Source organism: Sciurus carolinensis, chromosome 8 (assembly GCF_902686445.1).
Source record: "Sciurus carolinensis chromosome 8, mSciCar1.2, whole genome shotgun sequence".
Taxonomy (NCBI): Eukaryota; Metazoa; Chordata; class Mammalia; order Rodentia; family Sciuridae; genus Sciurus; species Sciurus carolinensis.
This window is the reverse complement of record NC_062220.1, coordinates 2,632,368-2,656,428: the sequence shown is the minus strand read 5'-3', so window position 1 is coordinate 2,656,428 and position 24,061 is coordinate 2,632,368. Positions and strand designations below refer to the sequence as shown.

General features: G+C 40.0%; 1 protein-coding gene across 3 annotated transcripts in view; it reads left to right on the top strand.

The window, feature by feature from the left end:
* The window catches only part of Rbm33 (RNA binding motif protein 33), a 103,529-nt gene that overhangs the window by 22,852 nt on the left and 56,616 nt on the right, over positions 1-24,061 (top strand). For 2 of the 3 annotated variants that reach the window (XM_047560385.1, XM_047560384.1), the window contains exons 3-6: positions 779-827; positions 5,097-5,173; positions 6,791-7,103; positions 21,221-21,392. In XM_047560385.1, coding sequence (XP_047416341.1) covers positions 779-827; positions 5,097-5,173; positions 6,791-7,103; positions 21,221-21,392 — 611 coding nt within the window. Of the gene's footprint in view, positions 1-778; positions 828-5,096; positions 5,174-6,790; positions 7,104-10,573; positions 10,694-21,220; positions 21,393-24,061 lie in introns of all 3 variants that reach the window. The other variant, XM_047560383.1, reaches the window with a different exon arrangement.

Genomic DNA, 24,061 nt, shown 5'->3' with positions numbered 1-24,061 from the left:
CCTAGTATTTTGTGAAACAGCCCATCAAAAAATAAACATGCTTTTTGAGCAAAATAGTGCTGATACTAATCAAAACCTATAGACTTTGATAGCTAGAACCCTTATGAAAAGCGAATGTTGGTGCACTTGACCATAGACATTTGCACTTAGAATTATCAGTCAAATGGTGCCTTTTCCTTCACTGTTGGTCTTTAAAGACATTCGCTTCTAAGAGATTGGCTTCTCCAAAATTGAAATCATCATCCAGTGGTAGCCATTTTCGCCAATCAAAATTATTTTTTAAATTCAGTGAGAAATTTCTCCAGCTTTTTGCTTCACTAACTAACGTTCCTGCTCACATGTCCAGGAAAACACTGATTCCCGTAGTTACTGTTACTTAATTTTATAACCTCATCATTGGTTTTAAAGTTGTAAGCTCTTTTTTTCAGCTTTGCCAGGTGAGTATCAAATGGTTTCTTGTGGTCTTGGTTTTTTTGTCTTTCTTTTCCTATTTCATCATAAGTTTGTAGAGGGAGGAAAAAGCTATTATTTCTTACAGTTTCTTTTTTCTACCAATCATTCAACAGTCCCAAAGAGATTAAGATCTCCTAATGAGGTGCAAAGCTAAGGGGAAAGTGTAGTGGGTCGCCTCTTGTGTCAAAGCCTCTCCGTACCTACAAGAATGTTCAGTATAGCAGACTTCTCATTAAAGTCCCCGAGCCCTAGAACCCTTTCTCAGTGGTCAGCATACTTTCCAGTCTAGTAGGAATAATGCTTTGACATTCCTCTCTTCTCCCAGTGAACTTGAAGATGACTTACTTGGAGAAGATTTGCTGTCTGGCAAAAAGGTAAGAAATACTTGAAAGAAAACACTAATTAATGGTACTTTAATTACAGGAATACATCACTTATGCATAGGATGTATTACTAGAATGTTGGGAATGTATAAAAATTGTGTAAATTGAATCATTATTTTTGTTTATTTTGGTGCCGGGAGTAGAACTAAGGGTTTTCTCTCACGCTAAGCATGCATGTACTCTACTGCTGAGTTACACCTCCAGTCCTGAATTAATTTTCAAATGCACAGAATTGACTGTTAATAAATTCTCTAAATATAAGTCAAGCAGTAAACCCTCTGAAGCAAATGTTTTGGTTTCTACTCTGTTCAGGGTACTCTGGCAGGTATTGGATTTAGGACAGTGGGAGCATGAATCTTGCCCTCACCTTACAGGAATGTAACATTCTCAGGTTAATATTTTACATAATGGTTCTGGAACTCACTTTTTGGGATTATTTGCAGGTAAGTTTAAAGATAAATGTACTCAGATGTGACAAACATTCACATAAATAAAAATTCTCATGTAAATTTTTGTAATCCTTTTTGATTAAGTAAAAATTTTGAAGTAATTATCTTTAAATTTGTATATTTATGTACAATAAATTACCAATCTATTTTAAACATAAAACATTCATGAGAAGTGTGAAGCAAGAGATGAAAGTAAAATTTAAAAATTTTATTCCTTAGTATTTTAAAATACTTGCTATTTTCATTTGATAAGACTATCAAGATCGTTTTTTGTTGTTTTTGGTTTTTTTGGGTACGAGGGTTGAACTCATGGGCACTCGTCCACTGAGCCACATCCCCAGCCCTATTGTATTTTATTTAGAGACAGGGTCTCACTGAGTTGCTTAACCCCTCTCTTTTGCTGAGACTGACTTTGAACTCGTGATCTTCCTGCCTCAACCTCCCGAGCCGCTGGGATTATAGGCATGTGCCACCATGCCCAGCTCAACATAGTTTTTTATACTTAGTTTTAAAGAGTTTTAAACTTTTGATGGATTCTTACTCTCAAAGGTTGTTTATTAAAGTTTGTTACACTTTTAGGTAAAGATTCATCAGTAATAGGTAGTGTAAGCCAGTGTTTTAAGGCATGTGGTAGACTGACATCTTTTGTCCCTGTTATCACTGATTGGGGTGCCCTTTTGATTTTATTTGTAATATTATGAAAATCTTGTAGTAGAAGTGCCAGTTCTTTTTTCTTGTAACTTAGTGTGTTGTATTTTTGCATTTTCTTTAATACATGAATTTGACACAGTACTTTTTCCAAACCAGTTTTTCTGTGTTCTGCTATTTATTGATCCCCATTTCAGAACATAATGCCTTGGGGAATACTCAGACCTTATCTAAACCTTAGTAACTTAAAACAAAACAAAAACTTTTCATGGAGAATCTCAGACATACAAAGGAACAGAGAACAGTGTAATTTGCTCTCGTGTGTCTTTCAGCCAGCTTCAGCAACTTCCAGTTAAAAGTAGTTTTGTTTTGTCTTTATCCACACACAGTGCCTACCTTCTGAATTATTTTGAAGTAAACCTCAGATATTACGATAATTGTTTAAGATGTGAATCTTAATGTGCTTTGGGGATGTTTTTCTTTGGAAATGTCCGCAGAAGGGAGCTCCTGACCTAAGGACACACATATTTCATGGCTCGTGTCAAGTTGTTTTCTGGAAGTATTTGATGAGTCTCTGTTCCAGCAGTAGTGGATAAGCATTTCTCTCACTTCACTTAAGAACAATCTTTGTTGATGTGATAGATGAAATGATTTTTGTTGGTTTAAGTGGTATTTGATTTCAAGGGAATCTTTATTAGCAAGTTTGCTGCTACAGTCTGCGACTGGCGCCCACTGGGCTGATGTACTGGCTGCTTCACCTCTGCTTTCCCCCAAGTAGCTCCAAGAAGTTCACAGAGATTACCTGTGTCTTGAGAGGCTCACAGGGTCCTCATGGCCAGAAGCATACACTGAGTGTGCTACATATGTCATGCTGTCAGAGAAGCGATCGTTAGGGTCAAGTTTTATACATGTGGTTGAAGTGCAAGTTCAGGATGAAGCAGGCTGGAATGACCAAGTTAGAACTTTTAAAACTTGGATAAGATTGGATGGAAGTGGGCTGCCCGTTTCTATTCCTTCTTTAGCTTCTCTGTTATTTGGCCTCATCTAGTGCGTGGACAGGTGTTCTGGTACACCAAGGGGGTCTCTGTCATAGGTACCAGTGATGGAGAATGTTGGGTAACCATTTTTCTCCCTGTTTTTGAACTCATACTGCGCTTGTTCTTGGGAGCCTCAGAACCATTGTTTTTCTTCCCTGCTTGCTTCTCTCCCTGTTGAGAAACAACCTGTCTGGAAAGACTGGGAGGAAGGATTTCACTAGCTTCCTTGGCCACTTTTTCTTCTCTCTGGGATCTGTTTGTCCTACTTTCCTGTAGTGTATCTGGAGGAGAGTCTTCCTGGGCTGCTATCCACTTTGCCTGAGAAAACCTTCTGCTCCATCTTATGGGGCTGCATTGACAACCAGCTTTGGCCTGTGGAATGTAGTTTAGCTCTGAGAATTCCAGCTTTTCCAGTGAAGAGGATATTTTGTTCTTGTCTCCCATGTCTGTTACTCAGTAGGTTCAAAATTGAGAGAGAAAGGCTAAATCCTTAGGAAGAGAGATTGTGGTCAGGGCCTATTACACATATTCCTATTGTTTGCTTGTCTGGTGAATTATTGGTTCACTAATGAAGGACTGGGATTATAGGTCAGTGGTTGTCTTCTTGCCTAACATGCACAAGGCCCTGGGTTGATCCTCAGCAAAAAAAAAAAAAAAAAAAAAAAAAAAAGTTTAACTTAGAAACTCAGGGAAGTAGCCTCTTGAGTGAAATTTGGATTTTTTGAGGCTATCATGAGATCTTATTTAGGACTTGAACTGTTGACCTTGTCTTTGCCAGCACAGCCCTGGCTTGCATCTGTTAATGGCAGCTCCTTCACGTCAGACTGGCCCAGCTAGCAGGAACCTCACTGTGAGTCTGTAAGCAGTGTGTTTTGTTGCCACAGAGCTCTGTCCTTTCCCCCTTCTGCAAATAAGCTGACTATGTGGCCTGTATTATTTTTATCTTAATGTAATGTCAATAATAAATGGGGTCTCTTGGAACTAGAATTAATAGGATTTGTTATTTTTGGCTATCAGAAATACTGTAATAATGAATATACTATCAACTTTGAGAGACCTATTTGTATATGGTGTTAAGAAAGAAAAACATTGTTTCGTCTTCAGTTGGAAAATTAAGTCAATTTTTCTACTTTCCCTTTTTAAATAAAAATTTGTATGTTTGACTGTCTTCTAGAGGAGTAGTAGTAATCTATATATGCCTTTTACACATGAGTAATTTTAATAAGGAAGGAAAGTGAAGTTGTCCCCGCACCTAAGATGTTGGAGCATGTTAGCCCAACAAAGCTTAGGACTCTTGATGAAGTCACTGCTCTGCTTGCTGATAGGATGCAGCACAGTGCTGTCAGGAACTGAGGAATGGAGGGACCAACATTTATTTTCATATGTGATCTGTATTGGAAAAGCTGAAGTTAACTGTTTCAGTTTAGAGATCCAGTTATCTTAAAAACTTCTTATTTCTGAAGTTGCACTTTTTATATTGCTTAAAAAGTTTTTAGATTTTGGATACTGTGTTAAATTTATTCATATCTTTTTTTTTTTTTTGTACTGGGACTTGAACCCAGGGGCATTTTATCACTGAGCCATATCCGCAGCCCTTTTAATTTAATTTTTTATTTTGAGACAGAATCTCACTAAGTTGTGTAGGACCTTTCTAAGTTGCTGAGGTTTACCTTGAACTTGTGGTCCTCCTCCCTCAACCTCTGGAACCCTTGGGATTATAGGCATGCACCATCAACACCCTGCTGTTCATTTAGTTATATCTTAAGGCTAACATTCTTTTTTGTGTATGGTAAGGAAAAATTCTTTAAAATACCCCACCCAGGGACCTTTTACCTTTTTTCTTTTGTGTTAAAATAAATTTGATCATTATACTTGCTACTTTTATACTTACTTACCTGTGGCATCTAAAATTTAGTCTGGAAGGAGTAGCCAGTATAATGTGTATGGGATCTCTGGATTGTCCGTAGTGATATCAAACTGAAGGAACCTTCTGGATGGCAATGTTTTAATAACATAAAGTTAGAAATAATGTATTCGAAATAATCCATTCAGTGTAATTTTGCTCTTTTGTAACAAGTCTTCTTATGAAAGTGACACACATTAATTAGATTTCTTATTTTAATTAGAATCAATCGGATTTGTCAGATGAAGAGCTAAATGATGATCTTTTACAGAGTGATAATGAAGATGAAGAAAATTTCAGGTATTCAGTATTAACTCATTAAAATTTCTTTATTTAACTAAATTGATAGGAACTGTTTGTGATTTATAGTTATAATGAAGTATAATTGAGTAATGTGGTATTATATCCAACATATGATTGCACTCTGAATGGGATGTTAGCGTATTCTGATGTGGAAGCCGTGACAGGTTCTGTAAGCAGATCAACTGCTTGAAACCAGGGCAGCACCTGCATCTGGTGGCCAGATGCAGCTTGTCCATGGATGGCAGTGCAGATGCTTGCTGCTTCTCGAAAAGCGCTCCATGGAAGAGGGCACTGGCACACCTCAGTGCAGGGGCGGAGTGTGGGATGGCTGGCTGTGTTTCATTTGAGACAGTCTGTGTTAATACATACCTGTTTTCTGAATTACCATTTTGGAAAGAAAAACTTAATATACTCTGGTAGGTAGAAACAGTTTTCAGTTAAATGAGGAAACATTGGGAAAATATAAATGCATGTCTTGGTCGTAAATGTAATGAATAAAATATGTGTCATATAGATTTATAACAGTTTTCTAACCTAAAGTGATAATATGGGCAAAAATACAGCTCTTACTTATTCTACCAGGCAGCTAAATTTTCCAATTCTATTCTTTGACATCATTATTATATTTAATTTTTTTAGTTAGACTGGCCTTGAAATACATCTTTTGAATCTTAGTCAAAGTGGTTTATAGTCTATGTGGGTATATTCAGTGTTTTGTTAGGACTGGACACTTAATAGGTGTGAACATAGCTTTATTTGCATAATCTTACAAATTTGAAACATCATCTTATTTGGCATTTGGCTAGTATGATTTAATGAATGCAATATGATTTTTTCCTTTTTAAAACCCAGATATTTACTCAGATATTGCTAATTTAAAACAATTTGAAGATACTTATGATTGGCCTAAATTTTATTTGAACGTTGAAATGTATCTTCATATAGATTTTTTTCGGTACTGGGGATTGAATTCAAGGGTGTCTTTACCACTGAGCTACTTCCAGTCTTTTTGCTATTTTGACATAGGGTCTCACTAAGTTGCTGAGGGTCTTGCTAAGTTGTCAAATTTGTGATCCTCCTGCCTCAGCCTTCTGAACTGCTGGGATTATAGGTGTGTGCCACTGTGCCTGGCTTACCATACAGTCTTTTAATATTAAGAGTTTTTTTAAACAGTAGTTTGTAATTTATATTATAGACTTTAAAAAGAAACCAATTTGTTCTTAAAATTCCATCTATGGTTTTCTGCTTGCAGAATAGTACTCTTATTTTTAGTTTGTACTCAACAAACAAATTCTGTACATTTCATTTAATGAAATGGAAAGTGTTGGGTTCAGTTGCCAGTCAGACCTGCTTCCTCATCTGATTGAGTGGGTTCTTATGGTCCGGTAGAAATACAGATGCAGAGTGGAGGCCCTATCTGCATCATGAGTCCTGGCATGGCTCAGGGTAGCTCCCAGGGCTTTGTTTTTACTAGCTGGTGGAATAAAAGTGTGTTTGTTGGGGACTGGGATAATTTTTCACCAGCCATAATTTAAATCTTAGAAACAACTCATTATGTAATGGTTTAGTTTTGAGATCCACTCTCACTGAGTGTCTTTCTTTGTATTTTTTCAGTTCTCAGGGTGTCACGATGAATCTGAATACGACTTCTAGCATGGTTACCTCATTTGAACTGTCTGACAACACGAATGACCAGTCTGGAGAACAGGAGTCTGAGTATGAGCAAGGAGAGGATGAAATAGCTTACCACAAATCCGACGGACCAGATTTGTACACTCAGGAGTACCCAGAGGAAGGGCAATATGAAGGCCATGATGCAGAGTTGACAGAAGACCAGATAGAGTATGGGGAAGAGCCAGAGGAAGAGCAGCTGTACAGTGACGAAGTGTTGGACATTGAAATCAATGAACCTTTAGATGAATTTACAGTGAGTCTTTCCTCCTTTATATGGCCAAAGATAACATGGCTTCCTGCGCATGGGTTTTTAGACTGATTTGAAATCTGTTTACCTCCCTTGGGAGGGAGGGAAATTAGACCTTATTATCACTGTCTGCCAGTTTCTTTATCTGAGCTATGACAAAGTTTGTGTTGACAGCTTGTTTGGCCAGAGGTAATGCTCCTTTGTCATTCTGGAAGGCTGCAAAGAATGGTGACCTTGAGGCTTGCACCCCAAGGAAGGGAGCAGCTTTGTGTGGTGGAGATGCACTGTCAGTTGATGGAAGTACTTAATGCAGGGCTTTCATCCAGGCTTTAGCAAGATCTGATAAAGTCCTTCTAAGGTGAAAAGATTATTGACCTGCTAAAGACATCTTCAGGTTGCTAATATTCCAGTGATTGATGTCCTGTTCATCCATCCTTTTTGTAACTGAGAACTGTCTAAACCTGAATAAAGAGATTGGATGTTAGTTTAGGAAATGTCACACATAATTTGTTATCTATGATCAGGAAGCAAAGATTGTGCTGATTTTTATTTCAGAAAGATGGTTTTTGTAGTTGGCATTTTTTGTTTGTTTTTTTTTTAAGTTGAACCGTAAGGAAAGAAAAAGGTACTATGTAAGATTGCTTATCTGTCATAATGATTCATCATCAAAAAAGGGTTTGTGTGTGTGTGTGTGTGTGTGCTTTTTGGTTTTTTTGTTTTGTTTTGTTTTTTGTTTTTTAAATGAGCACTTATGACACTTGCAGGAGGGACATTTTCTCAGGGTTGTATGGAGCCTCAGGGCTTCCAGAGCTCCAGGGTCCTACTGAGGCAGAGTGAGAAATGGGCTTAGCCCTGCCTTAGTTCCGAAGAGCCGGGCTGAGACTAGAGCTGCTCTCTTAGCTACTTACGTCTTCACTCAGAATGTGCTTACATTTGGTGAAGACATTCAAGAATTGTTGGATGTTAGACATTTATATGTACATAAATGGTTTTGAAAAGGATTAATTATGTAGAACCTTGGAATATTTAGTTTCTGCTGAAGGTGTCTCAGTAGTTACATTTCATCCTTTGTGAGTGCTTGTTCCTCAGTAGCTAGTCATGAGAAGGTGTTTGTGGTTTAGTAAGGAGTCAGGTAAAGGCATCTTGGGGACTTGCTTTGATAGCCATGTGTTTTGCTAATAAATTCCTACCAGATGAAAAGGTGCCTTTTAGTATGTATGTTCACTTACTTTCTTAAAGCTTCGGAATGCTTTTTAAAAATCAGTCTTTCAAAAATGTGACTAGTTACTTCCCATGGCAGTATTATTTCCACTGCTCGTCAGTAACAAATCGTTGGCTAATCGTCTCTGTGGGTCTCTTTCCCCTGTACCTGCAGTAGTGCAACCTGTCTTTACTTAGTTCATCACTGGGACACAGATGGTGCTATACCATGGAAAACATGGAATCTGGTCCTGCCTGTGACAGTGGGATTTAGAAGGACAAATTGCAGGGTGGAAAGTGCTCTGCAGAGCCTGTGAGCACTGCTGCATGGGAGTGCGTCTCACTTGGCCTTCTTGTGGAGTGGTGCAGAGAATTTCTAGTCAGGAATTTCCTGTTCTCTGTTCCACCATCTAAAGCCCCATTGGTGATAAAGATCACTTTAGTCACCTAGAATGTTGGAGTACAGGTCATTGAAAAGAGTAGAATGGGGATTTAAAAGTACTCATGGGACCTTCTCACATTAAAATGAACAAATTATTTTCAGAATTAAATAAAGCCTGAAAGTAAGAATTTACTTGGAAATTCTGAATATGTCCTAATGTCTTCACCGAGTTGTTTCATGCTTGAAAGGTGAGAGAAGGTAGTTGGATGTGGTTTCTCGAGCAGTGTCCACCCACACTAACGTACCTGGTATGGCAGCTGTGGCCACCTTTCATTTTTCAGTTATTATAGTCATTGTGTCTGCAGTGACCCTGTGGGTGGAAAGGGACGCAGGACTGATGTGGAACGCTTGGCTCTGCTCAGCTCAGGGCCTCTCACTTTTTGTCTAGGCTGTCATGGGTGCACAGATGCTTTATTTACTCATTATTAGATTGAGGCTTCATGTGCCTCACTGGTAAGCAGTTTATTAGCTGGTTTATTTACCTGGTTTCTTGCCTTACTTAGAATTTGACAGCCTGCACTTTGAGGCCAGAATTAAACCCCACAAGCTGCTTCTGTACATCATGTGGAGTGCTTTTTCTGTGTGCCTGTGGAATCAGAAGACCACAGATTTATAGTCGGAAGAGACACTGTCACTTGCACAGCAGGGGAGGTCCAGAGACACTGGAAGAGTGGGAGGCCCACCTCTGGCATTATTGTACCTCCAGAGAGTAAGATTCTTACATCTGTGGAGTTTTGCAGGTGCTGTTTTTGAGAGTAAATTATGATTTCATTTTAAAACTTACAGTAGTGAGTACTATTGGTTAATAGTGGACAAAATTTTAGAAAATTATTGGTAACATAATTTTAAGTGAAATCAGTGTCTTTAGGATCTATAATATTAACATAGATTGAGGTTTCATAAAACACTGTTTGAGATAAATAGTTGCAGGTTGACAGTTTAGGTAAAGGGTAGCCATTTGTTTCCCAGTGAGAATCCAGTGGTGTAGACTGTGCCCCATTGTTTATTTGCTGAAATTCTGATGAGCATCTCTGACCTTATTTGCTGCCAGCGAGTCAAGGATGGTAGTAGTTGTCTCAATGGAATGCTTGCAGTTTCTCCAGCAAAATAGAATGCAGTGTGTTCGGATCATCTTGAGAGGCAGTTGTGGGACGTGAGGTGGTTTGCGCACTTAGCGACCGCCGTGTTCTTTGGGGGTGTAGACAAGATTGTTACACCATGTGGTGAGTTGTTAGGGTCTGTAGTTGCTTGTTCTTCCATGATTGCTTGCTTGTCACCACTGCACTGCTCATTTTTAACAAGCATGCAGCAACACTGGGAGGATACCCACACAGAGGGGAACCTGATCTGCTTTCTGTGGTAGTGCTTTTGTCTCCAGAAGGAATGTCCTTATATTCCATGTAAAACCTGGAGTCACCCTCCCTGCTCAGGGGAGGCCTGCTGGAGAAGCATCTGTGTTGCGTGGGATCCCCCATACTGCAGTCGTCTGCTGCCGTGCAGCGGGGAGAGCTGGGCAGGACTTCAGAGAGGGCGCGTGCACACACACGGTCTAGGTTCCTTTTCCCTTCGGTCGATGAGGAAGAGGTACTTCACGGGGTGCCTGGAGACAGAAGCCACACACCGGCCACCAACCTTAGTGATGGGGTTAGCTCCGCGGGCTTGTTCGCATTAACATGGAGAGGAATGCTTTGTGCTTTGTGCTCAGGCAGGAACTGCTGTAGTAAAATCTGCCAAAATAACTAAGCATGGGTCATAGAGATGAAAAGTGCTTAAACAAACAAAAACACCCAAAAGCTGTGTGAGAAAAACTTGTTTTCTCTTCAATGGCCGTCAGGATGAAGAACACTTGCAGGCTTGTGGTGGGCAACAAGGGCTGCAAGAGCAGGAAGACTGTGTTGCTGAAGATGAATTAGATGAGATTACTGATTCCCAGGTTGCTTCTGAGACCCAAGAGGTATTTGTTCAACTTTTAAAAAGAGTCAAAAAGTTTGCTGGTGTTCCTCCCCTTTCCCCGCCCCAGATTTAAAATGAGCATCTTTTCAGCATTAGTGAAAAGTTGAGACACCTCTTCTGAACTGAGTATAGTAAAAATCCAAGCTTTCTAGACTCAGGGAAGTGAGTACTGCTGTGCTGTGGTTTTTGGGTACTATTTGCCCTTCAAGTGTTAAGAGTGTTTTTATTTGTTTCTTTATTAGGTACTGGGGATTGAACCCAGGGGCACTTAATAACTGAGCTACATCCCCAATCCTTTTTTGGGACAGGGTTTTTACTAAATTGCTGAGGCTGGCCTTGAACTTGGAATCCTTCTGCTTCAGCCTCCCGAGTTCCTGGGATTACAGGCATGTCTACTGTGCCTGACTTGTTAAAGTATTTTAAATGTTTTTTGGGCTTATCTCTCGAAAAATGTGATGTATGTGTTAGTGCTTTGAAAGCAGTGCTATAATTATTTTTAATTAGTTAATTTGGACCATTCAAAAAATTCTGCAAGATTCCCTGTCTTTAGTTGCTGATTTGGGTATTGAAGAAACAAGAACAAAGAAGCTTGATCCCTGCCTGAAGGACTTGCAGTCTAACATAGGGAGTCAATCCCTGTGATTGCCAGTCTCTGTGATGTAAAAGCTGAAAAAGTGACACCTTCCAGGAGAGGCTCAGACATGGTGCAGTGTGAGGAGCTTACTTACCTAGGGCACCCCTGGGGTGATGACTGGGTCCCAAGATAGTGTACAAGAGGTGGTCCTTTGAAGTAGGTGTGGGGGATGTCGTCACCTGAACTGAGAGCTGGGCAGGGTCTTGGGTGACTGCCATTCTTGGTCCAGACCTGACCCCTGTGTCCAAGTGTGTAGACCACAGAATCATTCCTTAGACGTGTTGCTTTTCTTAAAAATTTTCCTTATTAGTGTTTTTTCTCAATTTTTCTTAATGTCCCCCCCACCCCTCCACCACTTTTTTTTTTTTTTTCTTCTTCTTTCCCTCTCTCTCTCAAGAGACATGAAAACTGATATTTACTGATTTAGGTCATTTGTTTGCCTAGCGTGTTAGACCAGTGATTTTGATGCTCAATTCATAAAACATTTTGTTCGCCCATTCTTTTTCTAAGGTGTGTGGTACTGGGGTGCACAGGAGCATTTCCTGGACATGCCCTTTCTTCCACCCATGAGCTAAACTTGAATTTTCTTTTTGTGCTTTGTCTGTCCCACTGTTTGAAATAATTTTTAAACTTAGAGAAAAGATACAAGGAGAGCAAGGGGCTGGGGGATGTTACTCAGTGGTAGAGCACTCACCTCACAGGCATGAGGCCTGGAGCTCCATTCCCAGCCCTCAGATGAGAAAAATCAATGAAAGCATAGTCCAAGGAACTCTTACCCAGAGTCACCAACTGTGCAATAGTGTATCTGTTCCAGGGGACCAAGACACAACTAAAGGAGATGTTACAGGCCCCGGGAGACCAAGATGCGGGGAGTGTGGTTCTCACTGACCTAGTGTGCTGCTCACATCAGCCAGTCACACCTGTAAAGGGTAATTTAATCAAAAGATCTGATAAAGAAATCTAGTCAGGATGTAAGAGATGAGTGCCATCCAAAGGATGGATAATGTGAGAAAGTAATGAGAAAAAGGAATGGCACGTGAACTCTATGAAAATATATTCAGTAACATGAAAATTAAAGCAAACTTGAGATTTAAAAATCTATTTTATTATTTAATTTTGGCAAAAATAAAAGTTATTGGTCAGCTCTCATTCAGTTGGGGGGAGCATATTGGAAACATTCTCAGGAGACAGTTTTCCATGGGTGCTTCAGGTTTCTGCACATTCTGAGAGCAAATTCCTGCCTACCGTCTGTTGCACAGCCTCTTCAGGGCTGTTTGTGTAGCTGGGGCCTTGAAGACATGGTGCCTTCCTCTGGAGCAGGCTTGCTGCCAGACTGTCATGACAAGTCCAGTTTCCTGTGCCCCAAGGCTGGAGGATATGGAGAACAACAACCCCAGGGAGGAAGGAGGACCGCGGGTGCCCTGGGGACTTTGGCTGTTTGCCAGCAATAGTGAGCTCTGAACTTTTACCATTTCCTTTTCTATTTCCCTGACTGCCCAACTGACACATTTTACTATGATTAAGTGTCTATAATTAAGGTTTTAATGATTAAGTCATTCACTAAACCCTATAAAAATCAGACCTCTCTTGTAACCAGTTGCCATTTTCTCTCCTGAAAATGTGCCATTCTGCTGTTTAATAAAGAAATCCTTGCTGATCCACTGAGGTCTGTCCCTGTTTCTGTCATTTTTGCTTTCAACAGCCCCTCCCAGAGTATACCCCTTCTGGCAGGGTCACCTGCCTTCTTCATGTGACCCAGTGGGAACAGGGCTTCAGGAAGCTGGCCCAAAATGCTGCTTCTGGCAGTTGTGAATAATCAGATCGTCCCAATCTCTGACCAAGAGTCCTAGTCTTCTTAGAGCTTCCAGTGGCAGGCTGACTTAGCTTGCAGGAAGAAGGAAGTCAGACCCTTTATTGTCCCTGAAGGTGCATGCAGCCTTAAAACACTTGTCCTTTGACTCAACAGTTTCACTTCAGTGAATTTAACCAAAGGAATTTAAAAAGATGGAATCAGAAATACGTGAACCAGGTATTTGTAGCACTGAAAATACTTGGAATCAATGTAAACTTTTATAAAGTGTTAAATAAATTCTGGTAACCTTGCAGTAGAATACAGTATACCACCTGATTCCTTAGCTCTTACGTTAAAGATGCTCATGGTAAACAAAGAAAAAGAACAAGGTAATATGATTTCTTCCCTTCATTGTCATGATGCATAGCCAAGTACATGTGTCTAAATCTTTTAAAGTCTGGATGAAGATGAAAGTAGCAATAGTGATTGCTTCTAGATGGTGGGATTGCTGTAGAATTTTCTAACTTAAAAAAAATTGGCTACATACAATAAAACATATAAGTAGACAATATTTTTTTTTTTCTGAAATGTGAAGAAATAGAATGCAACCTTAATTTGGAAAGCAAAGAACTAGAGGCTGCTTGTGTTGGACTCCTGTGTTTTCTTGTTGTATGGAGCTTCCCAGGGTTGCTTTCTGGAGGTATTTTTAGAAGGAAAAGTAAAATCTCATCCAAATTAAATGTTTTGACTGGTTTTGGTGGTGCATGCCTGTAATCCCAGTGGCTTGGGAGACTGAAGCAGCTTCAGCAGTTTAGTGAAGTCCTAAGCAATTTAATAAGACCCTGTCTCAAAATAAATATAAAAAGGGCTGGGGATGTGGATCAGTGGTTACATACCCCTGCGTTCAATCTCTAGTACAAAAACAAAAACCCCCCAAACGCAAATGTTTTATGTTTTTATACCATCTGCTAGAACATATATTATTTGCTTTTTTTTTTTCTTTTAAACTGTATGCCCCATAATTTAATCTAAATTATTTTTGAAGTCGTTGACACAGGTTTTCCTTTCCTTGGTTGTTGGCTTGAGCTTCCCTTGCTTGGTGGTGTGCTCTGGTGTTCACCAAGTGTTCTGTGCTGTGCTTTGCTCCTGGGACGTCTGGTTGTCCTTCCTGGAGCTGCGGGATGTTCTTTTCTCTCTAGCAGCAGGCATTTTGGGCTTGTTTCCTTAAATTAGAATCTCTGTGTGGGAATCTGTCGTTTACGTTCCCAGGGCTTCTGTAGGATTTGGTTTGGGGTTTGTCTTAGGGAGGAGTCCTATATGCTGCCTACAGATGTGTTTTGGTGTCTTCCTGGTTCTTACCTCAGACGTCTGCACCGTTCTGTTATGGACACCCTCTCATGTGGGTAGCAGTGTGTCCTTGCCCAGGGCAAGGGGAGCCCATGCTGTGGCTTTCACTGTACTCTAGGTTGTACTCCAAGTGTGCCACCTGAATTCCACTCAGAACTAAAGTACTGAGCTGATTTTAATTGCGAAACCAGTCTCATGGGGCTCATTTTATTTGTTAACCAATTTTCCTGCTTAGTTAACACAAAGAAATCACCATGCTTGAAACAAATCACAAAGATCCAGTTGTAAAGACTGTACTTGTATAACTTTGTGGCCTCACCAGTGCCAGTTAGCTATGGTCTTACGTGTTTTAAAGGATATGCTCGTTTAGGTTGTTCTGCCTGTACAGTGGAAGAATTGAGTTTAAAAGACTCCTTACATCATTTAAACTGTGGCATAGATCATTTAGCTCTCAGGTGCTCGTAAGCTTTGGGGTACATGTACATCCAGGTTGCCGTCTGGCGGTTGGTGTGGAGTGCTCCTGTCCCCAAGTCCTTACTGCTGCCTCTTCAGGGCTGACTCTCAGAGGCGGTCACTGTCATACGTGCTTTTGTGCTGGGCTGCTTTGCTCAGCGTGTTCTGTGGCTCACTGAGACAGACCTGCAGAGCTGCAGTTCATTCTGTTTCCAGATTGACCTTATTGTTCACCTTCCTGATGTTCTGTATTTGGGTTGTTTCCAGGGTTTTTCTTGTTGTTGTTATGAATAAAGATACTGTTACTCATCTTTTTGTGAATTTCTTTTTCTTTTTTGGTATTGGGGTTGAACTCAGGGCACTTTACCACTCTCTCCTACTCTCTCCTACTCCAGTTTTAAATTTTTTTATTTTGAGACAGGTTGTTGCTAAGTTACTGAGGTTGGCTTTGAACTTGCCTTTCTCCCGCCTCAGCCTCTCAAGTTGCCGGGTTCCGGGCATGTACCACCGCGCCTGCCTTATGGATGTTTTTGCATCTGTAGTAACTAGAGGTGACTTGGGTGTGTAATTCCGTGGTAGAGTGCTTGCCTGACTTAACGTGAGCTCTGGATTCAATTCCCAGCCCTGAACAAAGCCCCAAACACCAAATTGTTTAGTAACTAGTGGCATAACTGCTAAGACACAGGGCTGCAGTATGTTTATTTTTATGAGAAATTCCCAAATGATTGCCCGAAGTGATTGTACTACGTTATACTCGCCCCAGTAATGTAGGAGAGTTGCCATTGTTCACCACACTTGATGAGGCCTGTCTTCTCTTTTAATCCTTCTAGTGCTGTAGTCTTCTTGGTGTCTAGTTTTAGTCTCTATTTTTTTTTTTTTCCCCCGAGTGGACTGTTTTGTCTTTTTACGTTTATCGGTTTGGCTGTATAGTGTATATTTTCTTCATAGAGATTATTGTCTATATAATCATATCCTACATAGATAATACATCTTCTGTGTAGAATATTTATGCTTTGTACTATTTTCTAGAGAAGGTTGATGATTTTCTATGCATTCTGGATATCTAGTCCATTGGTAGATAGGTGCTTTTATGAATATTTTCTTTGAACCTGTAAATTGCATTTTCATTTTCTTAAATGTGCCTTTTCATGAACAGAAACTTTCAGTTGAAGAGATTAAGTAATTGTGTGAGCTAAGAAGTCTTTTGTGTACCTCAAGGTCACAGTTACCCTTCTGTTTTCTTCTGGAGGCTTTCTAGTGTTGGCTAGCTGTGGTGAGACTGTGTTGAGACATGGCCACTGTTGTAGGATGTCCCTTCCCTTGGATTGCTTCAGCGCTTGTGTTGAACAAATTGGATGTTTGCATTTCAGTCCCCTTCTGGAAGCTCTCTTTCTGTTGATTTATTTTTATATCCTTTTGCCAGTACTACAGTCTTGCAGGGAATCAGGTAGTGTGAATTCACTAATTTTGTCCTTCCTTTTCAAGAAAAGTTTGGCTATCTTTGGTCCTTTGAATTTCCATATAAATTCTGGAAGGTATTTATTACTATCTACTAAAAATCTGGTTGGAGTTTTGGAGATGGTATGGTATCTTTAAATCAAACTGTGGAAACTAACATCTTAATAATCATGTTGCCTGTAGGAAAGAGTTTGAATTCTTTCTATACAGTCTGAATCTTTTTTATTTCTGTTATCTTATTGAGCTCCTGCGCAGGTCCTGACTGCAACACAAACATTGAGGATGAACGTTCTTGCCTTGTTATTTTCTTAGAGGGAAGGTGTTCAGTATTTCATTAAGTATGCCAGCTGGAAGTTTCACATCAGATTGAAAAAGTTCTTTTCTGTTTCTAGGCTGCTGAGATTTAAACAAAATCTGAAGCAAATGTTTTGTTGATTATCTGTTGAAATAACGGCAGTCTGTATCCCTTATTTTGCCGTGAATTAAATTAACCTTAAGAAAACTATAATCCAAACTATTGCCATTTCACTAGCTTTTTCACTGATGTCTTCTTTCTGTTCTGGGATTCAGACCAGGGCCCTATGTTGTCATTAGGTCTCCTGTGTGTCCTCTGTTCTGGAAGCTCCTTAGTTTTCCTGTTGTTTCATGACCATGACACCTTAAGCAGGCCAAGAATCTTATGGAACGCTGGCCAGTCTGGTTTTCTCCCATGATAGACTGAACTTTGGGCTTCTGGAGTGTACCTCAGAACTAAAGGGCCCTTCTTCTTAGCCTTTGCCACTCAGGCAAGGAAGTGTCTATGAGGTTTCTTCTCTTTCCCGTATTATGTTCTTGGGAAGAAAACTCTGCTGCCTCTTCAGGGGTAGGAAATAAAGACTTATGCTCCACCTCCTAGAACATCTGTATGTATTTGAAATTCTACCGTAGCTAAGATTTGTTAAATAGACAAAATTTTGAATGTTTAATCAACCCTGTGTTTTTAAATAAGCCCACTTGATGATGATATACTAACTTTTTTGTATTTTGCTGGATTTATGTGTTTTATTTTTTGAAGAATTTTTGTGTCTAACATAAATGAAGAATATTGATCAGTAATTTTTTTTTCCTCTTAATTTTTGTACCATTTGGTTGTCTAGCCTTCTCAACTGTTAAATTTTCACTATTGGTAGAATCAGATACTTCAATTTGTATCTGGTAATACCATACTGAATCACTCAGTTATTCTATAAATAAGCATTAAAATCTTGGGACATTTTTGTAAACAGTGTTAAGTACTTTTATGATGATTTTCATATGATTCTTTATTAAGAATTAAAAGTAAAGCAAAGTGTGGTGATACATGCCTAATTTTAGCTATTCAAGAGGCTGAGGAGGTGGATCATTATGTTCAAGGCCAACCCAGGCAAAGTAGTGAGACCATATCTGTCTGTCTGTCTTTCTTTCTCCACCGCCCCCACACACACCCCCCCCAAAAAAGGTAGGAGATATAGCGCTAGGGTAGAGTGCCCCCTGGGTTTCATCCTTAGTATTGCAAAGAAAGAAATGTAAGTAAATTTTCAGGTTTTCAAAATCAAACCTTTGGTGATATCTTTAATGAAATCAGAATGTAAACATATCTTCAAATTATTCTAAGATTACATATACTGTGTAGAAATATTTTTATGTTGTAACCCACTACTACCCTTCAAAGAAATTGTGCTTGTGAATGGAATGCTAGCTAGGGAGTATCTGTCAGAACTACATGATAGGTCAACATTTTGGCAGACAGGTTAGTTAATTTGCCCTGTTTTTTAGAATAAATGTTAGTAACCAGTGACTGAAGGACTCAGTCTGACAGAGTGGATGTTGTCAGGGAGCTGACGGTGAACTGTGGTGTCAGCCATGTTTGGATATCAGAGATGGTTCAGAGCTTACCTCTTGCTGTCATTGATAATTTCTCAAAATCTCGGGTTCTTTTTTTCTGGAGCAGGGCCAATGACAACACTGAAGAACACCCAGACAGAGTGACAAATCTTTGTTTAATGGCCAGTCAAGTGGGGAAACTGGGAGTTTCTGCTCTCAAAGCCTATTCATCTCCCTAACCCCGTAAGCAAAAGGAATTTGATTATATAGATTTCTGGGGTGAGGAGGGACCAGTGGGCATATGAATGTTTGGCATGTTTCTGATTTTGCCAGGAAGGCTCCACTTTGTCTTTGAGGACTTTGTTTCCCTCCACATAACTGATCATATTTGGCCAGTTCTGGGGGTTGCCATAGAAATTTTAAACTGTCATGGCAGCAGCAGGCAAGTGTTTTACTATGGGAATGCTTTAAAATGATGCTTCCGGGGCAAATCGCCATTGAAAGGGCATCTGAACCAGCACAGGCTGTTTTGGTTTTGCTGGATCTAGCATCCTGCTTGCAGGAGCCCTTGCTCATAGCTTGCTTTTCTGTAAATCCAGTTTCTCACATCTCTGATTTAGATCAGGCATCCTCAGTACAGGCACTGATCATGCAGAAAGAAGCAGGAGGCTCTAGAAGGGGCTCAGTGACAGTGCTTGCAGTGTGTGGTTAAGGGTTCGCCTGGACCCAGTTCAAGACCAGAACCTTAAATTCTAGGGCATCTCCATCACTAGAAACCGCCTTGGGTTGGCCTTCGGTAGTTATGCCCACCTGCCACTCCTGACCACTGGACAATAGTATAATTTTGTTTCTTGGAGAATGTCAAACAAATGAAATCATTGCAGTTTGTGACTTTCTGAGATTCTTTTGCAGTTCCATCCCAGTTGTGTCAAGTTTGCTCCTTTTTTTTTTTCTCATTTACTTTTTTAATTTTCATGGTGTTATGATCATACATAATATTGGGATTCATTATGCCATGTTTATACATGCACATAACAGATCTCAAGTCTCTTTCCCCAGTACTTTCCCTCTCTTCCTTCCCCCATCCACATGTTCTACTCTACAGATCTTTCTTCTAGTATTTTATTACTTTAATTAGTACATTAACATTTTGTGTATAAGCAGGATTAATTGTGATATATTTGTGTGGACATAGCATAATTTGGTTGATTTGTGCCCCAGTACTTAGAATTTGCTCCTTTTTATTGCTCAATTGCATTCCAGAGTTTAGATATACCATTGTTCTTCCATCCACTCACTGTCACATGTGTTTCCATTTTGGTGGTCTGCACAGAGCTGTAAACATTTTCCGGGAGACTTTTAATTGAACACAAGTAATCGTTTCTCTAAGGTAAAAATCTGGGAGTGGAACTCCTGGGTTGTAGACTGTATCTCCCCCTTCCTTTGGCTGGCTATAATATTTGTTTCAAGGAAACAAATTTCATCTTGTCTCCAATTTCTTAGGTGGAAATTGAATGCAGAATAAATGTAAATTTCAGTACTCTTGTGTTTTACTTTGGACTTGTTTGAGTTGTGGTTACAGTTCATAGTTAAATTTAAAATGACTGCTTTGGTGGTAATCTCTAGATTCCAGTATTGGCTTCCCCTGGGAGCTTGTGAGAAACTCAGACTCTCAGGCCCTACACTGGACCTGCCAGGTTAATGTCTGCCTTTAAAGGCAGGACTCCAGTAATTGGTATCCAAGTTTAAGCAGAGAAGCACTGCCAGGAGCTTTGGAGGTGGTCAGCTGCCACTCACTTTTTTCAGAGACTGATAGAGATAATGAATTCAAACCAACAAGAGTACTGAGGCCTGGTGCTTTTGAGTCCCCCAGTATAGTATAGTGCAGCCATTGGGCTGCAGGTGAAGCCACAATGTAGTTATCCTTTCATTTTAAGGCATTTGAGTTCTTGAAGATGGGTTGCATTGTAGGATGTATCAAGAGAGCTGTGTGCATTGATCTTTTTACACAGGCAAGGTTTAGAAAAGGAGGAATGCAAAACACTCAGGTTGTAGGCTTGTTTTAATTTTTCTTGTACATTTTCTAATAAAGTAGTTTGTTTCTATTAAGAGCAAACAGTGTTTTAAACTATGAGCTATGAAAGTGAAGAAGCAAATTCTATTTTCCTTATGTTGACACAAGGTGCTGTAGCGCACCACACACTCTAGATCTCCCCTATCATCCTCTCAGAGGAGGTCACTTTGACCGCCCAGGAGAGCAGTGGCTCCTGTTTTCTGTAACTCATGTGATACTCAGAAGGAAGAATTGTCTCTGGAGAAACTACTTTAGCTTGGGGTGAGGTCAGAGAGCGGGTACTGATATAAAACTATGATAAAAGCTGGTTTTAGTATGAAGTGACTGAAGAAAACACCAGTTTTGCTCTTCACTGACTGAAGCCGTCGGTAGTGAAAGTTGCCTCCAGCCAGCACGGTGACACAGAAGAGTTCTGGAGGCACATTTGGACCACTTTCCTGGTAGTGGAGGTCAGAGTAGCTGGGTCAGGAAGTGGGGATTGTGGCGCTCCAGATCTGGGAGTGGCAGGTGGGCTGTATATGCTGTTAAACTCACACACTCCAGTGTTAGTTCAACTTGTATGGAATTTTAAAGTTTTAGTGTATTGAAATTATATTCAGTGCCGGTTGTATTAACTTGCTGTGATCAGAAGTGTAAGTGGCAGCTGTGTATAAGGATGTTGTATATTAACTGCAAGTGGAAGTTGAGCTCTTTACAATGTTAAGACAACTTTTAACATTTAGGGTGACTTATTCTTGGGGTCAGCTTAGTGTTTCACATGGCCTTATACTATGATATTTTGTGGATATCGTGTGTATTTAAGATTGTTTATTTTTACATCTTAAATATAAATAGCTTAAGATATTTTAGCATGTTTTCATGTTAAAGTTAAATGAATATGATCTCTCTTTCCCTCCCTCTCTCCCTGCTTTCTGTGTCTACAATGTAGGGAGGTATGGAAACTTTGGAGCTCCAGAAGGACATAAAAGAAGAATCAGATGAAGAGGAAGATGATGATGAAGAATCTGGACGATTACGTTTCAAAACTGAAAGGAAAGAAGGAACAATTATTAGACTCTCAGATGTAACTAGAGAGAGAAGGAACATTCCAGAAACTTTGGGTAATGTATTTTTCTTTTTTTTACATACCTCCCATACTTCTTCCTTCCCATTTCAGATTCTTCTTCTTCTTCTTTTTTTTTTTTTTTTTTCCTTTGTGGTGCTGGGGATTGAACCCAGGGCCTTGTGGATGCGAGACGAGCACTCTACCAACTGAGATATAGCCCATCCTTCTTCTGTAGTTTTATTATGATTAATTACACAAGAAAAGGAGGTTGGCTGTGGTTGGTTGTGGATGTCATGTGTGTATTTAAGATTGTTTATTTTAAATGGCTTTCCTTTTGGCATTTGTGGCCAGGAGCTGCTATCCTACAAACTATGCTGTTCCTGGCTTTTCCTGGGGTAGCAGTGTGGAGATGTTAGACAGGGCCACTCTGCCCTTCCAGAGACTCCAACATTGCCTGTGCTGCTTGTGGACCACACTGGTTTTATTTTGTACCTTCAACATTCTACTAGCCATTGTTTATTTTTTTTCTGTCTGAGAAAAAGATGGCTTGTTTATAGAAGTAATTCACTGAATGAGCAAAATGCTAGTCTGTAAATCTGCTGCAGACTGTTGCTGACTGACAGTAGTGACCCCACCCCTCTTCTTATGGTCTGATTTCTCTCACCTAGCAGTTGCTCTCAAGTTTGTGTGAGCATCAGAACCAGCTTGAAAGGGACATAACTCTATGGTAGATGCAGTTGCTTACAGTCACCTTGAGAGCATTGTTTAGCCATAGGTTTTTGGACTCACTCCTGGCTGTTATGATTGATTCGTTCAGGATGGTACCCCAAAAAAGTGCATTTCCAGTGTGTTCCCAAGTGTGGCTGCTTGGAGCCAATGATTAGAACCATTAGGGTGTGCTCCACCTTCTAGGAGATATCAGGATACAGGACTTGGTCTTGCTGGAGATAAAAAGTCAAGATTGAACCTTTATAACTCCATCTATTACTTTTAAAAACCATTGTTTTTAGGCTGAATTGGGAGCACGTATCTCAAAGGAGTAGATAGACGTTCTCCAGGCAGACACTAAGTTCCCAAGTTGCACAGGCCAATTGTCACTAGCCATCCTTCTCTCCTATTACTGTAGGAAGCAGGATTTGTGTATACTGTCTGCTATAGTGTCAGAGTTCTCGCTCTCTCCACTCTGTTTTCCTCCTTCTCTACCTTTTGACCCAAGATTTATCTAGAATTTTCTCAAGTTATGGTGTAAAGTTGCTGGTTGGTCTGAACTTGGTTTCTTGAAGACGTTCTAATATTTCTTAGAAACTTAATGGTGTTTCTAGGAAATTGGATCGAAGTTGGTGTTGATAAAAGAAGATAAAGCAGAGTTCTTAAAGCAGGAGGTTAGAAAAAAACAACTTCAATGGGAGGAATTGATAGCATTGCAGAAGAAACTCACTAGAGTGAAGTCTTGGTCTTGTATGGGGATGAGAAGAACGAGGGCAAAGTCTCCACCTGGCTGCGCACTGAGCTCCCTGGGCAGCAGCCTGGTGCCTTCTGGAACCAGGGAGGGTGCTGAAGTTGGGAGGAGGTGGCAGGGCATCGCTTTTCTGCTTCTTTGTCTTGGGCCTCATTATCTGGGCTGTAACTTTCATTACCTATGTCTCAAAGTCCCAAGTATGAAAGCAGAACAGTGGAGCCCCCATAAGTCCTTATGAAGTCTGAGAATATTAAATCATTGACAGCCAACATTGCAAAGGGGCACCTCTACCCTCTGTAACCAGCATGGCTGTTTGGCCACTGGATTTCGTGTGTCACCTGTGCCAACCTCCAATGGGCCACACTGCCTCACTACTTGTGCCCACTTCCTTGTACCTTTCACCTCCACCATAGCCCAGATAATGACCTTGTTCTGAAGTGCCCAGCTTGCCTGTGTTCTTAAGTGTTGTTTGTTTCATTCCTTCCTGCATCTTTCTTTTCAGGACCTCCTTTCCAGAGTCATTTACACTTTCTTTTCTTCAAAGAATTTGCGTCGAATCTTGTTTTTCTTGTCAAGGCATCTGGCAGGTTTGTACTCATGTTATCTTGAGACAAGAGCCTGGAAGGATTGATTCATTGTGGGCAGGTTGCCCCCTTGGAATATGAGGGAAGAGAGAGTCTGGGGTCCTTAGAGGCAGAGTGGCTATAAATGTAAACAATTTGATTATTTGCCTTTCTTTTCAACATCAAAAAAGGACAAAATGCATTTGTGTAGAACGTGGTTATTTGGCTAAATAACAGTGCAAAAAAAGGTAAAGTTCAACGGCACCTTTCTCTGCTCCATATTTGTGAGTCCTAACTTTAGAGTTCATTGTTCAGAAACAGGTTTGTCAGTAACTGCAGTTAGTATTATTCTCAATATAAAAAAGAATTTTCCTGTGAGCAACTCCCTTAAACAGACTAAGTTTACAGATGAGGAAAGACTCACTGAGACACATAGAGGATAGCAGGGTGTATGAGAAACAAGGGATTTGTATGACTCCTGACCTCTCAGTTTGTGTGTTCCTAATTATAGAACTATCAGTCTCAGGACTGGAGTAGAAATAATGGCATTTATTCAGTTGTATAAAGCTGGTTGCCTACTTTTTGTAATAAGATTAGGATATTTTGACATTAGAGTATATATGTTATCTCATGCATTTTTTGAAGCAGTAATATTAATGTTTCATAAGAAAAACTTTCTTGTTTTTTTGGTTAATACTATGG